At 41.3% G+C, this 17,566-nt stretch overlaps 1 protein-coding gene across 3 annotated transcripts in view; it reads right to left on the bottom strand.

Moving 5' to 3' along the window:
- LOC139747474 (uncharacterized) overlaps positions 1-17,566 on the bottom strand; it is a 271,738-nt gene that overhangs the window by 128,928 nt on the left and 125,244 nt on the right. For all 3 annotated transcript variants that reach the window (XM_071659839.1, XM_071659840.1, XM_071659841.1), the window contains one exon: positions 13,005-13,047. In XM_071659839.1, the coding sequence (XP_071515940.1) occupies positions 13,005-13,029 (25 nt within the window). In that variant the 5' untranslated portion in view covers positions 13,030-13,047. The remainder of the gene's footprint in view (positions 1-13,004; positions 13,048-17,566) is intronic.

The following is a 17,566-nucleotide window of genomic DNA, read 5'->3' as shown; positions in this document are numbered from 1 at the left end:
TGTCTTATAAGTGATTGTGGTTATCTTATATCGCACCTCTTGTTAAGAGCCGTCATGTCTCTTTAAGTGGAGTTAACATGAATATTTGCGTTTATGGTATATCATTAACAGAACGCTGAACTTCTTGAGCACATTTGCTCAGTTGAATAGACAGGAGAAATGTTACTGAAAATAAGTGAGAAAAATAATGATTTATTATTATCCAGTTATCTTTTCTAGTATAATGATACTTCTATTATTTCATCAGAAAAAAAAATTCTTTATAAGTATATGATTAGCATGAATTGTCCTCTCTAAATTAGGTGCCTGACTGAATGTCTATGATTATTTCTCTTTTGAATTGCATATTGTTGAAGCAATGGATCGAGCATATATATATATATATATATATATATATATATATATATATATATATATATATATATATATATATATATATGTATATACATACGTCCACACACGCAAATATACATACCTACACAGCTTTCCATGGTTCACCCCAGACGCTTCACATGCCCTGATTCAATCCACTGACAGCACGTCAACCCCGGTATACCACATCGCTCCAATTCACTCTATTCCTTGCCCTCCTTTCACCCTCCTGCATGTTCAGGCCCCGATCACACAAAATCTTTTTCACTCCATCTTTCCACCTCCAATTTGGTCTCCCACTTCTCCTCGTTCCCTCCACCTCCGACACATATATCCTCTTGGTCAATCTTTCCTCACTCATTCTCTCCATGTGCCCAAACCATTTCAAAACACCCTCTTCTGCTCTCTCAACCACGCTCTTTTTATTTCCACACATCTCTCTTGCCCTTACGTTACTTACTCGATCAAACCACCTCACACCACACATTGTCCTCAAACATCTCATTTCCAGCACATCCATCCTCCTGCGCACAACTCTATCCATAGCCCACGCCTCGCAACCATACAACATTGTTGGAACCACTATTCCTTCAAACAGCCATTTTTGCTTTCCGATATGATGTTCTCGACTTCCACACATTCTTCAAGGCTCCCAGATTTTCGCCCCCTCCCCCACCCTATGATCCTACTTCCGCTTCCATGGTTCCATCCGCTGCCAGATCCACTCCCAGATATCTAAAACACTTCAATTCCTCCAGTTTTTCTCCATTCAAACTTACCTCCCAATTGACTTGACCCTCAACCCTACTGTACCTAATTACCTTGCTCTTATTCACATTTACCCCTAACTTTCTTCTTTCACACACTTTACCAAACTCAGTCACCAGCTTCTGCAGTTTCTCACATGAATCAGCCACCAGCGCTGTATCATCAGCGAACAACAACTGACTCACTTCCCAAGCTCTCTCATCCCCAACAGACTTCATACTTGCCCCTCTTTCCAAAACTCTTGCATTTATCTCCCTAACAACCCCATCCATAAACAAATTAAACAACCATGGAGACATCACACACCCCTGCCTGCCGCAAACCTACATTCACTGAGAACCAATCACTTTCCTCTCTTCCTACACGTACACATGCCTTACATCCTAGATAAAAACTTTTCACTGCTTCTAACAACTTGCCTCCCACACCATATATTCTTAATACCTTCCACAGAGCATCTCTATCAACTCTATCATATGCCTTCTCCAGATCCATAAATGCTACATACAAATCCATTTGCTTTTCTAAGTATTTCTCACATACATTCTTCAAAGCAAATACCTGATCCACACATCCTCTACCACTTCTGAAACCACACTGCTCTTCCCCAATCTGATGCTCTGTACATGCCTTCACCCTCTCAATCAATACCCTCCCATACAATTTACCAGGAATACTCAACAAACTTATACCTCTGTAATTTGAGCACTCACTCTTATCCCCTTTGCCTTTGTACAATGGCACTATGCACGCATTCCGCCAATCCTCAGGCACCTCACCATATATATATATATATATATATATATATATATATATATATATATATATTGGAAAGGATCACAATTTTGCGCGTAATCAAGATATTCCTATGAGTCCACGGGGAAAATGAAACACGAAAAGTTCCCAAGTGCACTTTCGTGTATAATCACATGATCAGGGGAGACACAAGAGAGGAATATAACAGTCAGTTGATATACATCGAAGAGACGAAGCTAGGACGCCATTTGGTAAACATGTGATTGTCCAAAACATGTTTACCAAATGGCGTCCTAGCTTCGTCTCTTCGATGTATATCAACTGACTGTTATATTCCTCTCTTGTGTCTCCCCTGATCATGTGATTATTACACGGAAGTGCACTTGGGAACTTTTCGTGTTTCATTTTCCCCGTGGACTCATAGGAATATGTAGGAACCATGGAAGCGGAAGTGAATCATAGGGTGGGGGAGGGGGCGAAAATCCTGGGAGCATTGAAGAATGTGTGGAAGTCGAGAACATTATCTCGGAAAGCAAAAATGGCTATGTTTGAAGGAATAGTGGTTCCAACAATGTTGTATGGTTGCGAGGCGTGGGCTATGGATAGAGTTGTGCGCAGGAGGGTGGATGTGCTGGAAATGAGATGTTTGAGGACAATGTGTGGTGTGAGGTGGTTTGATCGAGTAAGTAATGTAAGGGTAAGAGAGATGTGTGGAAATAAAAAGAGCGTGGTTGAGAGAGCAGAAGAGGGTGTTTTGAAATGGTTTGGGCACATGGAGAGAATGAGTGAGGAAAGATTGGCCAAGAGGATATATGTGTCGGAGGTGGAGGGAACGAGGAGAAGTGGGAGACCAAATTGGAGGTGGAAAGATGGAGTGAAAAAGATTTTGAGTGATCGGGGCCTGAACATGCAGGAGGATGAAAGGCGGGCAAGGAATAGAGTGAATTGGATCGATGTGGTATACCGGGGTTGGCGTGCTGTCATTGGATTGAATCAGGGCATGTGAAGCGTCTGGGGTGAACCATGGAAAGCTGTGTGGGGCCTGGATGTGGAAAGGGAGCTGTGGTTTCGGGCATTATTGCATGACAGCTGGAGACTGAGTGTGAACGAATGGGGCCTTTGTTATCTTTTCCTAGCGCTACCTCGCACACATGAGAGGGGGAGGGGGATGGTATTCCATGTGTGGCGAGGTGGCGATGGGAATGAATAAAGGCAGGCAGTGTGAATTGTGTGCATGGGTATATATGTATGTGTCTGTGTGTGTATATATATGTGTACATTGAGATGTATGGGTGTGTAGGTTTGCGTGTGTGGACGTGTGTGTATACACATGTGTATGGGGGTGGGTTGGGCCATTTCTTTCTTCTGTTTCCTTGCGCTACCTCGCAAATGCGGGAGACAGCGACAAAGCAAAATAGATAAATGAATAAATATATATATATATATATATATATATATATATATATATATATATATATATATATATATATATATATATATATATATAACATTTCCCCCACCATCTTAGTCTTAGTGCATGAAGCACTTCTAACCAAAGTCATTGAGATTTCTTCCCTTGGAGAACACACGAACATACTCGTGAAGTTCTATTAAAGAATCAGCCACAAGCCAACTATACTCCTAAACTGGAATATCATGAAACACATATTCAAATCCATTCAAAAGCAACTGCCCGCCCACCCATCACTCCCACATACACAAACAATACATTCTAAACATTTTAAAGAACGATACTGCAACAGGCCATGACAATACAACGGACTTTCATATAAACACTTTCATATATTTGCCGTCCACTCACTTACAGACCTCTTCAACCAATCTTAGCTACACAACAAAATCCCTGACGTCTAGAAACTTGCCTACATGATACCAAACCCAGAACTCTCCAAACACCCAACTTCTCTTCTTCTCACCACGGTATATCACTTTGGTCTTCAGTAGCCAAACTCTTTGTAAAACTGATCCGCAACAGAAGTAATTAAAGTATCCCACTGTCAACTATACAACATAGCTTTGTAGATCCAATAGCTTTAATGTTATGCGACATACAGACCCGATGCAACATACCTTAGAAGGCGTCAATCAAACTCAGTCCATTCCAGCACGGTATTAATAAAGAAGAAGCATTTCACATTATTTCCCTACACGTTCTTCCTCCACAACAATGATAGAAAGTGTTTGGCCTATTTCAGAGCTGGTCTTTAAGCGAGTCGCTCACAGAGGCCCCCTTTAAGCTCTACAGTGGAGTTCCCCAGGGAACAGTTCTTTCTCCATCTTCATCCTCTTCTTATATGATCTTCTGTTCTCGCACGCACTCCATGGTATGAAGTTCCTCTCATGTCCATAACAGCACTCTGACGCTACAGGAGCAACACCAGACATGCAGTAATACTTTACACAGTTTGAACAGTGTCTCATCAAGAACAAAACGTCTGCATGATCTCTCTCTCTCTGTTGTGAAGAAATCCATCAGCCAATAAACCATGTCTGGCTTTTGCGCAGTCTCTCATTTGAATCAGAGCTCAAATTTCACACATAATCAGCTGACAATATTCACGATATATGACTGACTGTGTATACAGTGATGTCATTAGTCTATATTGTCACAAACAGTGAATGTAGATGTAAGGGCCAGTCTTGATCTGGTAATTTCATTTAATGTAGGACCTACTATCGTAGAGTATACGCAATTCGATTATCCTGTTTGCTCCATTCGTCTTATGAATGACACTGCATAGCCAGATAACCTGTCACAATATATCCTGTTATGATATATGATCTCTTATTGCATGCTGTTTATGTTCTCATTTGTCCTCTGGCTGTCCAAGGGCACACACATCTACTTACCCATTCTTTTTTTTTTTGGTTCAAGGTTAGTACTGTCTCGGTCGGAAGTCCAAAAGACTCGTACTTCATGACTTCTACCCTCCGTGACTTCCATGGTGCCTCTCCGTCAGTTGTTTCTTCATGGTAAGTACGCTTCCATTTGTTTTCTGACTATTTTCTCCATTATGATAGCGTTTGTACCTATCCATGATATTGTCCTGTAATCCTAACTGTTCATGAAAATGGGCACGACGTTTACTTTCTGCCATTCCCCTGGTGTACTTTCCTTCTGTATCGCGTATCTCGCGTGGTCTGTCGAATGCGTTGAGGAGGTTGATTAAGGTCATGTGGCAAAGTGTGATCAGGATTCTGTGGAATTAGATCCCTCACAAACTTACAAGATCTTGTGTGGCGATCTCTGTGTTCTGTGTGGTTTCGTGCCCCGTGCCATCGACTTAGTGTTGGCTGTATATAAATCACGCGGGAAGTTAGTGTTTGGGTCTTCACTTTTTTGTGTGTAAGAATCCGTTTCCTTTGAGTTCGTGATCTTAACATTCTCTTCCTTTAACAAAATTCTCTACAACATCCGTTTTCTTTTGAGTCTTTTATTTAAGAGATTTTTTTTTCTTTTGACAAGATTCTTTCCTGTCGAAGTTAAGGAAGAGTTCAGAATTCTCCTTTCGAAATCTCTCCGCTGTTCCTTCTTCACACAACTATATTAACTTCTCGCATTCTTATACCTTCCAGTTGCTCCCTAATCTGATGTGCCGGCTGTCTTCTCCGTAGCATGTATTTACTCTGTATAAACTTTAGTTCTTTTTTGACATACTTTCTCCGCTCCCTCGTTACACACCTCATAGAATTTCTAACAGCACTATTCCATGTTTCATGACTGTGGAGTTCCATGACTCAGTCTCTTCCAAAAAGTAATTTATCTACGAAAAGTCTCCTCGATGTCTTGTCCTTTTTGGCTTTTGGACACTTTTGTAATTACTGTAAAAGTAATCATCTATTTGTAAATAACTGTACTGTACGTGGAGGGAGTTTTAGTCTAATGGTGCCCCCATCTCTTGAACATTCTTTACTGTCATATATATATTACTGTTTACACTAATGTATGTTGTCTGCATTTAATGTGTTCTCATCCAGTTTATTCCATCCATCCACAACTCTGACACCATAAAGTATATCTTACTAACCTTACTCACAAGTTTCTTATTTGATTTCATGTTATGTGTTCTGGTTCTTCTGTCGTCTTTATCATACGTAGAACTGTTCACTATCTACCTCATCAGGATGATTTATAAACTTAAAGACTGTGATCAGGTTATCCCTCACTCTTCTCTCTTCCTTGGTGGGTAAATGTAATGTCTCTACCCTTTCCTCGTAACTCAGCTGTGTTAATCCTGGCACCATCCATAACGCCTTCCTCCGGACGTTCAGTATTAGTTATTTGTCTTTCTTTTAAGTGCGACGACCAAATCTGTGAAGCATATACTAGTTTTGGCCCAGTGTAAGATGTGAACTGTTCGCTGACTATTTCCTTATCCAGGCTCGTGAATGATCTTTTAATATTTGCCAGAAAACATTTTGTCTCCTTCACTATTCTTCTAATATGGGACACTGGTGCCACAGGTTAGGGACATGGTCAACTCCCAGGTCCCTGCTACACACGGATTCTTTCAGGTTATTTCCTGCTGGACGATATTAATATAGACGTCGTCTTTCTCTCTGTTCTATCCTCATTTTCTTTTTTGACATTTGCTCTGATTGACCTTTGCGTTGACTGCGAACATATTTAGGTAGAAATCAGTATCATCTGGCAATTCATTCACTTAGATCACAGTGAATAATCGTCCCAGAACAAAACCCTGCGGCACCTCGCTGATGACCTCAACGCATTTCGAAAGAGCTTCTTTACCATGTCACCTTTGTTACCTTCCTCTAACATCGTTTTCTGTCCATTGAAGGAGTCTCCTCCTTATTCCTGCGTGATGAACCTGGCTCTTAATCAGCCTCCCATGCAGTACACCGTCTAAAAGCTTTCTGACAGACTGGATAAAAACGATCCACCCAGACTTCTCTTTTGTCTGAGCCACCACAGTTCACCCATTCATAGACACCTAAAAGGTTCGTTACTCAACACCTTTCCCTAAAACTCAAGGTAATTTCTCCTCTCTGGGAAGTCATCCATATTCTTTCTGATTACCCTTTTTTTTTTTTTTAAGTTCCTTTGAAAACATAGTTGTCAGTTGAGTATGTATATATGTATTTGTAGTTGAGTATGTATTTATGTATTTGTAGTTCAGTATGTGTATATGTATGTATGCATGAATACCTATTCGTATCTAGAACACACTGGAATCAAGTTTATATCTATGAAAATTTCCACGGAAGGCAGCGGCAGCGACCAGAGTGTGGAACATACATGTGGTTGGTTGGATGAAGCTCAACCATAAAATCATAACTTGTAATCATTTGCTCGATAGATTAAAAACTTTTCTTGAAAGCCGAGATGTGATAAAACGCGAATGATTGGGAAATATTAAAGAAAACGAAAGGAAAGGTAAGACTGGCAATCTGTTAGGTGATACGAAAAGCCAGTTAGTTACCCACAAACTCTAATAATGCTGTCTCAGGTCACGAGAATTTATTGTACAGTTTATCAAGAATATAAACGTAAGCATTCCTGAACACTGTCCTGTATTACCCCATCTTTAGAGGACTACTTTCAGCTGTGTTTGTTTTGAATATATATATATATATATATATATATATATATATATATATATATATATATATATATATATATATATATATATATATATATTTATATATATATATATATATATATATATATATATATATATATATATATATATATTCCTGGTAAATTATATGGGAGGGTATTAATTGAGAGGGTGAAGGCATGTACAGAGCATTAGATTGGGGAAGAGCAGTGTGGTTTCAGAAGTGGTAGAGGATGTTTGGATCAGGTGTTTGCTTTGAAGAATGTATGTGAGAAATACTTAGAAAAGCAAATGGATTTGTATGTAGCATTTATGGATCTGGAGAAGGCATATGATAGAGTTGATAGAGATGCTCTGTGGAAGGTATTAAGAATATATGGTGTGGGAGGCAAGTTGTTAGAAGCAGTGAAAAGTTTTTATCGAGGATGTAAGGCATGTGTACGTGTAGGAAGAGAGGAAAGTGATTGGTTCTCAGTGAATGTAGGTTTGCGGCAGGAGTGTGTGATGTGTCCATGGTTGTTTAATTTGTTTATGGATGGGGTTGTTAGGGAGGTGAATGCAAGAGTTTTGGAAAGAGGGGCAAGTATGAAGTCTGTTGTGGATGAGAGAGCTTGGGAAGTGTCAGTTGTTGTTCGCTGATGATACAGCGCTGGTGGCTGATTCATGTGAGAAACTGCAGAAGCTGGTGACTGAGTTTGGTAAAGTGTGTGAAAGAAGAAAGTTAAGAGTAAATGTGAATAAGAGCAAGGTTATTAGGTACAATAGGGTTGAGGGTCAAGTCAATTGGGAGGTAAGTTTGAATGGAGAAAAACTGGAGGAAGTAAAGTGTTTTAGATATCTGGGAGTGGATCTGGCAGCGGATGGAACCATGGAAGCGGAAGTGGATCATAGGGTGGGGGAGGGGGCGAAAATCCTGGGAGCCTTGAAGAATGTGTGGAAGTCGAGAACATCATCTCGGAAAGCAAAAATGGGTATGTTTGAAGGAATAGTGGTTCCAACAATGTTGTATGGTTGCGAGGCGTGGGCTATGGATAGAGTTGTGCGCAGGAGGGTGGATGTGCTGGAAATGAGATGTTTGAGGACAATGTGTGGTGTGAGGTGGTTTGATCGAGTAAGTTACGTAGGGGTAAGAGAGATGTGTGGAAATAAATAGAGCGTGGTTGAGAGAGCAGAAGAGGGTGTTATGAAATGGTTTGGGCACATGGAGAGAATGAGTGAGGAAAGATTGACGAAGAGGATATATGTGTCGGAGGTGGAGGGAACGAGGAGAAGTGGGAGACCAAATTGGAGGTGGAAAGATGGAGTGTAAAAGATTTTGTGTGATCGGGGCCTGAACATGCAGGAGGGTGAAAGGAGGGCAAGGAATAGAGTGAATTGGATCGATGTGGTGTACCGGGGTTGACGTGCTGTCAGTGGATTGAATCAAGGCATGTGAAGCGTCTGGGGTAAACCATGGAAAGCTGTGTAGGTATGTATATTTGCGTGTGTGGACGTGTATGTATATACATGTGTATGGGGGTGGGTTGGGCCATTTCTTTCGTCTGTTTCCTTGCGCTACCTCGCAAACGCGGGAGACAGCGACAAAGCAAAAAAAAAAAAAAATATATATATATATATATATATATATATATATATATATATATATATATATATATATATATATATAAGTCTTCATATACCCGAACAAAGATACAGTGAATGATGATATGATGGCAAGAATAAGGTTGGAGAAGAATGCATACTATCTTAGCCTAACAAAGGGTATCAGGTCTTACAAACAAAGGCCTCAAACGAGGTGGAGTATACATCATAATGATCACTATTGTACCATCACTTGTAGACGTTGTATCTACATTATCTTTTTTTTTTTTTCATTATTTCAGAGTAAGAATGAAGGTCCCCGTCATACTTTCGACTCTGCATCATGTCCATCTTTTCCTTATGTGCAATCCTGGCCCACAGTCGGGTCCCTGACGAGTGAGACCGGCTGGAAATTTGTACTGGGAGTCTGTGGAAGGAGCATTTTAGTGCACATTATGTCTTACGTCTGTAGGTTGCGTTATTCTCTTTGGGGACGACCAAGCGACCCTTGAGCACGACGGCACGACCCTCGGGGATGAGGCCAGGCCATCATACCCAAGTTTCGTACTGTCGTACTCAAGGGTCGTACCGTACCTGCTCAAAGGCTTAAGGCTACCACAGCCGGCTGCGCAGTACCACCGTCACCAGGGCTCCACATGCAGTCGATGTGTTGTATAGCAACATGTGATAGAGATCATAGTTCCCAGGCAAGCGTACTTCCTCAGCTCCACTCATTCTGAGGCATCATCGTTCAGAGGATTGTGGTCAGTGCAGCTGAAGCAGAGAGGAGTGTGTGGCTTCATGTTTATCATGTCTTCGACCCGATGTCCTCGAAGAAGACAAATTGTCCAGCGTGTTCTTTCTCTTCACTAGTCATGTCAGGCTCCCTCCTCTCTGCCTGTTGCACCTCGTGTGGACATGCCGCACGTGCAGAGCCGCCCATATTTATGCCATCCAAATAAATCATTTCGCAGGCTGTTGGTTTCGCGTCCCTCTCATCACGTGAAGAATGCGAACACGACACAAGACCTTCATACCTCTCCACCGAGAGCTTAAACATTTAAATTTATAGGTGTCTGCATGACTGCCCCCCCCCCCCCCCTACCCTCCTCCTCCTTACGAACAGTTTTTTTTTTTTTTTTTGGTGGAGGCTCATTAACATGCGGGGCCTGTGTGTGGAAGAGAGTCTCATTTACATCGATGATCGGGAAGAAGCGGTGTTAACTCTCGTATACCAAACAATGAGGGGTAGGTCTGCCTCTTCATGGCTACATTGTTGTGCTGGGCCATCCGTCTTTCTTGAACGACCACAGTGTTGTTCTCCTCTTTCATTCATGATTGAGTGGAGGTGTCTCTTCCCACTCCCGCAGAGGTAGACCTATTTTTGACCAGGTCTCACTGTGGTGAGAAAGGCGCAATTGCTTGTTGGTCCTCCAGCTGGTTCAGAGGTGTCGTCTTTATCAGCTTTGGATTTCAAGAAGAAATTCGTATAATTTCATTAGATATACTTTCCCCGTGGAGTTAAGTTTGGCTGTATTTATCAAAGCCGAAATAGATATATATATTTTTTTCAACCGTAAAAGAAAAGAGCCAGAGTGAAACCTGTTTCTCTCACCTTAAGATGCAAAATCATGAAAAGTTTCACCTCATAAGAGCCACTCACGTTCCACATACATGTCATCAACCCCGACAACGTCACCATCTATCAGTGTAGCAGATTCTCTCTCCCGCCGGAGGATCTCTTATCCTCAAACAGACAACAGTTCAGCACGTTCAAGGATTATGATCAGGTCCTCTACGCTCACTTCACCACCGACAGAGGCAGTCATCTATGACAAGTCTCTCAAGAATAGTGACTGAAGCAGAAAATCTTTGCTGTATCTTAAATCTCACTTTTGTTTCCCTATTTCTCCATCTGTGGTTAGCTCAGAATCCACCAGGTGGCTGACGTTCTCAGAGAAATGTTCTAAGTCTTGGTAAAGTGCGAGCTGATCTGTGGACCATCCATCCGATGACGAAGCTCTCACGCTCAGTTTTTCCTACGTGGAAGGGACGGTATCCTCTTGCACCGCCTCGTAACGCATGCATCACCCCCAGGATTGAGTGACGCTGTCCCCAGAGTCATGCTGGTAGTGTGACGTGAAGGTTACGTGTCGTATGTACTTCAGCTGATCACTGATGGCTGCTGCTGAGGCTTAACTGGACACCCAGCCTCATCATGAATGTGTCAGTGTTGGTGATCACACACAGCCTTTTCACTCTCTCCCTCTCCTCCACATCACCACTGAATGTTGACTCCGAAGCGGCGTTATCAAGAGACATCGCCGTGGCCTTGTGTTCGTCGCCACTCTGACCACACTTGATAGGGAAGATATACCGTAGCTTTACGTTGGCACAAATCTATATACAATGTAGGGAATCCTGGAAGAAGCTAAGAGCAGGACGCGGCTTTTATTCTAACTCACAGTTGAACTCCTGGCATTAGCTCTTTTGGGTTCTCTGGGCGGACTGCTAGTTTTTGTGGACAACGATTTACAAGTGAGATGGATAATGATTTGATGATTGATTCTCTGTCCCATTTACTCGGAGGGGTAAGCCTACGCGTGTACAGGATATGCTGTACAGTGTAACATTTAGTATCTCTGCAGATGATGAGGTCAATTAACCTGTAGATAATTAGGATGGAGATCAACACTGTGATCCCACGAAAGGTAGACACCAGACATCCTGCTGCTGCTGTGGTCTGTGTTGACAGAGGTTGGCCTTCCTGGCGGCTATGAAGAATTTGCTTATAAATGAAGGAAGAAATTACCAAGGTTTTGAAAATAAGAAGAAGAAGAAGAAGAAGAAGAAGAAGAAGAAGAAAGGAAAGAGAGGCTTATGGACCCCCCGCCCCCTCAGCTCTCTGGACAGTTCTTGAGTGTGTGTGTGTGTGTGTGTGTGTGTGTGTGTGTGTGTGTGTGTGTGTGTGAGTGAGTGAGTGTGTGTGTGTGTGTGTGTGTGTGTGTGTGTGTGTGTGTGTGTGTGTGTGTGTGTGTGCGCATCTGTTTGTCAGTCTGATATCGTTGCATCTCATCGTGAGCACTTTGTCTCAGTGGTGCTTCGTTGTCTCCCGCAGACATTATATTGGTTTTCGACCTCGATGGTTCTTTGTTTGTGTCCCTCCTCCTCCTCCTCCTCCTCCTCCTCCTCCTCTGTCTAGCTCATGCAGCACCTGACAGCCCACCGTTCCCGACAGGTACCTTGCTAGCGTGTGTTATGCGAGGACGGGTCGATTCCAGGTTTTTTCCTTTCGTTCCATATTTAGCATGGAGCTCTTTGACTCAGTTGATGCCCTGTCTGACTTTCATAAAGGAACCAGTGCCTGTGGTCAGTGCTCGAAACTACGTTTACTACTGCTGCTACAACTGATAATGATAATGATAATGCTTACAATGATTATAATAGATTAGAGTAATGATGATGATGATAATGATAATGATAATAACAGTAATAAGATAATAATTATAATAATAATGATAATAATAATAATGATAATAATAATGATAATAATAATGATAATAATAATGATGATAATGAAAATAATGATAATGATAATATTAATAATAATGATATTATTATTACTATTATTATTATTATTATTATTATTATTATTATTATTATTATTATTATCATCATCATCATTATCATAATTACTAACGCCAAAGTCAGTATAGCGAAACAAGTTCCAGTGCTCCACCACCTTGACCAATGCATGTCTTAGCCTGAGGCTCGGTCTTTAACAACGTTAAAAGACGTGGACTGGGATGTAGATAAGGCATGACCGAGACTCAGCGCAGGACTGGTGAGGTACAGAGAGTGTCTGGATCATACACAGGACTCGACAGACGTCCTCGATAGACGTCCAGTGAAGTCTTTATTACTTACCAGGTCTTCGCGCTCTGGAACCCATCCTGCGATGGTCTTCTTCCTGGAAAAGAAGAGAGAAAAGTGTTACTGCTGACACACTCGCTCCATTCCCGGCTGGTTAGGAGGGTTCATTGAGGAGGGGGTTACGTCTACCTTGTAGATGTGACTGAACATGTGGGATCATATCACCACAAGGTATTAGAGTGATTGCTTTTATGCTTATTCTAATAACAGATAGTCCGTAGTCTTGCGATGAATGATATATAGATAGTGTAAAGTATGATAGTGGAACGTGTATTCACGTGGATATACATCGTAACGGGTCATAAACCCAAAGATTAGAGATGAGGTAATGGTAGCGCGTTTATATGAGTCGGGTCTGCGAAGTTAAGGAGGATCCGTTCCACTACCCGCGATGTCCCTGTGTGCGTTCACATGGCTAGGTTAAGCCATACACCCGAGTTCAGTTCTCATCGCCCACGTTCGTGTACGTACGTGTGCACGTCCAGACCATGATGAAGTCCGTGTACGTACGTGTGCGTGTCCAGACCATGGTGAAGTCCGTGTACGTATGTGCGCGCGTCCACACCATGGTGAAGTCCGTGTACGTACGTGTGCGTGTCCAGACCATGGTGAAGTCCGTGTACGGACGTGTGCGCGTCCACACCATGGTGAAGTCCGTGTACGTACGTGTGCGCGTCCAGACCATGGTGTAGTCCGTGTACGTACGTGTACGCGTCCAGACCATGGTGAAGTCCGTGTACGTACGTGTGCGCGTCCAGACCATGGTGTAGTCCGTCTACATACATGTGCGCGTCCAGACCATGGTGAAGTCCGTGTACGGACGTGTGCACGTCCAGACCATGGTGTAGTCCGTCTACATACATGTGCGCGTCCACACCATGGTGAAGTCCGTGTACGGACGTGTGCGCGTCCACACCATGGTGAAGTCCGTGTACGTACGTGTGCGCGTCCAGACCATGGTGTAGTCCGTGTACGTACGTGTACGCGTCCAGACCATGGTGAAGTCCGTGTACGGACGTGTGCGCGTCCAGACCATGGTGAAGTCCGTGTTTAGTCTTCAGCCACTGTCAGAGGTATGCTCATGTAACTTCACATGCAGATGCGTTTTGGTGAACGCTTCAGTGTCACCTTGACCCACGCTCTGCCTTAGAGAGGGACACTGACCCCATGTCTGACGGCCTCAGTTCTGTACTTTAGTCTCCACTTGAAGGTGGGTGATGACCTTTATGTGACCTTACCAGGGAGAGTCTGTGTCTACATTCGTGTGTGACCTTACCATGGAGAGTCTGTGTCTACCTTCATGTGTGACCTTACCATGGATAGTCTGTGTCTACATTCGTGTGTGACCTTACCATGGATAGTCTGTGTCTACATTCGTGTGTGACCTTATCATGGAGAGTCTGTGTCTACATTCGTGTGTGACCTTACCATGGAGAGTCTGTGTCTACATTCGTGTGTGACCTTACCTTGAGTCTGTGTCTACAGTCGTGTGTGACCTTACCATGGAGAGTCTGTCTCACGCTTGTGTGTGTGTGTGACCTTGTCAAGGAGAGTTTGACCTCACTTGACCTCACCTTGTACACCTCAAGGGTCGTATGAGGGCGCTGAGTTTAATATTCATCACCTTTTGTTTTCATTTGATAAGCATTCATTACATTACGCTTTGTCAGTTAATTATATCAGTTATTAAACCTGTTATCTCTGTCATTACGCATGATTATCGAGTCAATGAACCCTGGGAAACAGATGTCATTACTGTAACGGTAACCAAAAAAAAAATATTATCATGTTATCAGGAAGTTGTAGGTGTTGTAATGACAAGTTAATCATCATAAGTACACAGTTTTTACGACCTCGATTGTCGACTGCTGAACATGATTCGTTTCAGCGATGTTGGGAATCGAATTCGAAGCTGTACCATGGGAGTCACGACTCAAGACATCAGGTTTTCGTGTATAATGTTGAGATGTATTACTGCTGGTTCCTGAGGCTTGTTTAGAATACATGATCAACACTAGGAAGATTATTATTATTATTTATTATTATTATTATTCTTTTCTTTCTTTCAAACTATTCGCCATTTCCCGCATTAGCGAGGTAGCGTTAAGAACAGAGGACTGGGCCTTTGAGGGAATACCCTCACCTGGCGCAATTCTCTGTTCCCTCTTTTGGAAAATTAAAAAAAAAAACGAGAGGGGAGGATTTCCAGCCCCCCGCTCCCTCCCCTTTTAGTCGCCTTCTACGACACGCAGGGAATACGTGGGAAGTATTCTTTCTCCCCTATCCCCATTATTATTATTATTATTATTATTATTATTATTATTATTATTATTATTGCTACTGATTGATTCTATTAATATTATTGTTATTATTAATGCAGTAATTATAATAATAATAATAATAATAATAATAATAATAATAATGATAATAATAATGATTATTATTATCATTGTTATTAATATTATTATTATTATTATTATTATCATTATTATTATTATTATTATTATTATTATTATTATTATTATTATTATTATTATTATCATTATTATTATTATTAAGGTCTTACTAATGATGTTGAATAGTAAGGCCAAATCTTGCATGAATTGGGAGTGTCTGCGCCTCATACGTAAGGCATGTAAATATATTTATATTGGTCACACAAGTAAAACTTTAACGGGAAGGTGTTATTGGCACCGTCATTCAGTACGCAGTGATGACCACAAAATTACGATCGCTAAACATTGTCATGATCACCCCACAGATTTTGAACGTCATTGAATCTGTCTGAATTGCTAATACTAAGAGCTCTAATTTGTCCCTAAAGAATTTCAAAGCCCATCCGAGCATTAACCAAATACATATGACAGAATTGACAAAACACAAAAACATAAAAAAATCCACACACACCCAGCTACCCAGGTCAACCCCCGTCACGTGACCCCCCCTTTAATCACTTTCCCTTACAACGGTTATGGCCAGACAAAGCAGAAATCTATTGTGATGTTGGAATTTGAATAACTTTGCTACATACTGGCACTTGATGAGGTGGATTGTCTCCACTAAACATGTCGTGCCACATTTATAGAAAAATTACATATTAAATAAAATTGTTATGAACTACTGAAGTGCGATTTCACCTTCATACTATCATCACGGACAAGTATGATCATATATATATATATATATATATATATATATATATATATATATATATATATATATATATATATATATATATATGTCTATAATATATATATATATATATATATATATATATATATATATATATATATATATATATATATATATATATATATATATATATATATTAGAATTTGATACCTTACCCACTAAAGGGCTTAATAAGGAAACTAGCCATTTTGATAATTTATATGTGATGGAGCCTACTGAATTAGAATTTGATACCTTACCCACAAACCATCAAAATGGTTAGTTTCCTTATTAAGCCCTTTAGTGGGTAAGGTATCAAATTCTAATTCAGTAGGCTCCATCACATATAAATTATCAATATATATATATATATATATATATATATATATATATATATATATATATATATATATATATATATATATATATATATATAGGTATATGTATGTATATATATATATATATGTATGTAGGTTTGCGGCAGGGGTGTGTGATGTCTCCATGGTTCTTTAATTTGTTTATGGATGGGGTTGTTAGGGAGGTGAATGCAAGAGTTTTGGAGAGAGGGGCAAGTATGCAGTCTGTTGGGGATGAGAGAGCTTGGGAAGTGAGTCAGTTGTTGTTCGTTGATGATACAGCGCTGGTGGCTGATTCATGTGAGAAACTGCAAAAGCTGGTGACTGAGTTTGGTAAAGTGTGTGAAAGAAGAAAGTTAAGAGTAAATGTGAATAAGAGCAAGGTTATTAGGTACAGTAGGATTGAGGGTCAAGTCAATTGGGAGGTAAGTTTGAATGGAGAAAAACTGGAGGAAGTAAAGTGTTTTAGATATCTGGGAGTGGATCTGGCAGCGGATGGAATCATGGAAGCGGAAGTGAATCATAGGGTGGGGGAGGGGGCGAAAGTCCTGGGAGCCTTGAAGAATGTGTGGAAGTCGAGAACATTATCTCGGAAAGCAAAAATGGGTATGTTTGAAGGAATAGTGGCTCCAACAATGTTGTATGGTTGCGAGGCGTGGGCTATGGATAGAGTTGTGCGCAGGAGGGTGGATGTGCTGGAAATGAGTTGTTTGAGGACAATATGTGGTGTGAGGTGGTTTGATCGAGTAAGTAATGTAAGGGTAAGAGAGATGTGTGGAAATGAAAAGAGCGTGGTTGAGAGAGCAGAAGAGGGTGTTTTGAAATGGTTTGGGCACATGGAGAGAATGAGTGAGGAAAGATTGACGAAGAGGATGTATGTGTCGGAGGTGGAGGGAACGAGGAGAAGTGGGAGACCAAATTGGAGGTGGAAAGATGGAGTGAAAAAGATTTTGAGTGATCGGGGCCTGAACATGCAGGAGGGTGAAAGGCGGGCAAGGAATAGAGTGAACTGGATCGATGTGGTATACC

Source organism: Panulirus ornatus, chromosome 68 (genome assembly GCF_036320965.1).
Source record: "Panulirus ornatus isolate Po-2019 chromosome 68, ASM3632096v1, whole genome shotgun sequence".
In the NCBI taxonomy this organism is placed as follows: Eukaryota; Metazoa; Arthropoda; class Malacostraca; order Decapoda; family Palinuridae; genus Panulirus; species Panulirus ornatus.
This window is presented reverse-complemented; position numbering and strand designations above follow the sequence as displayed.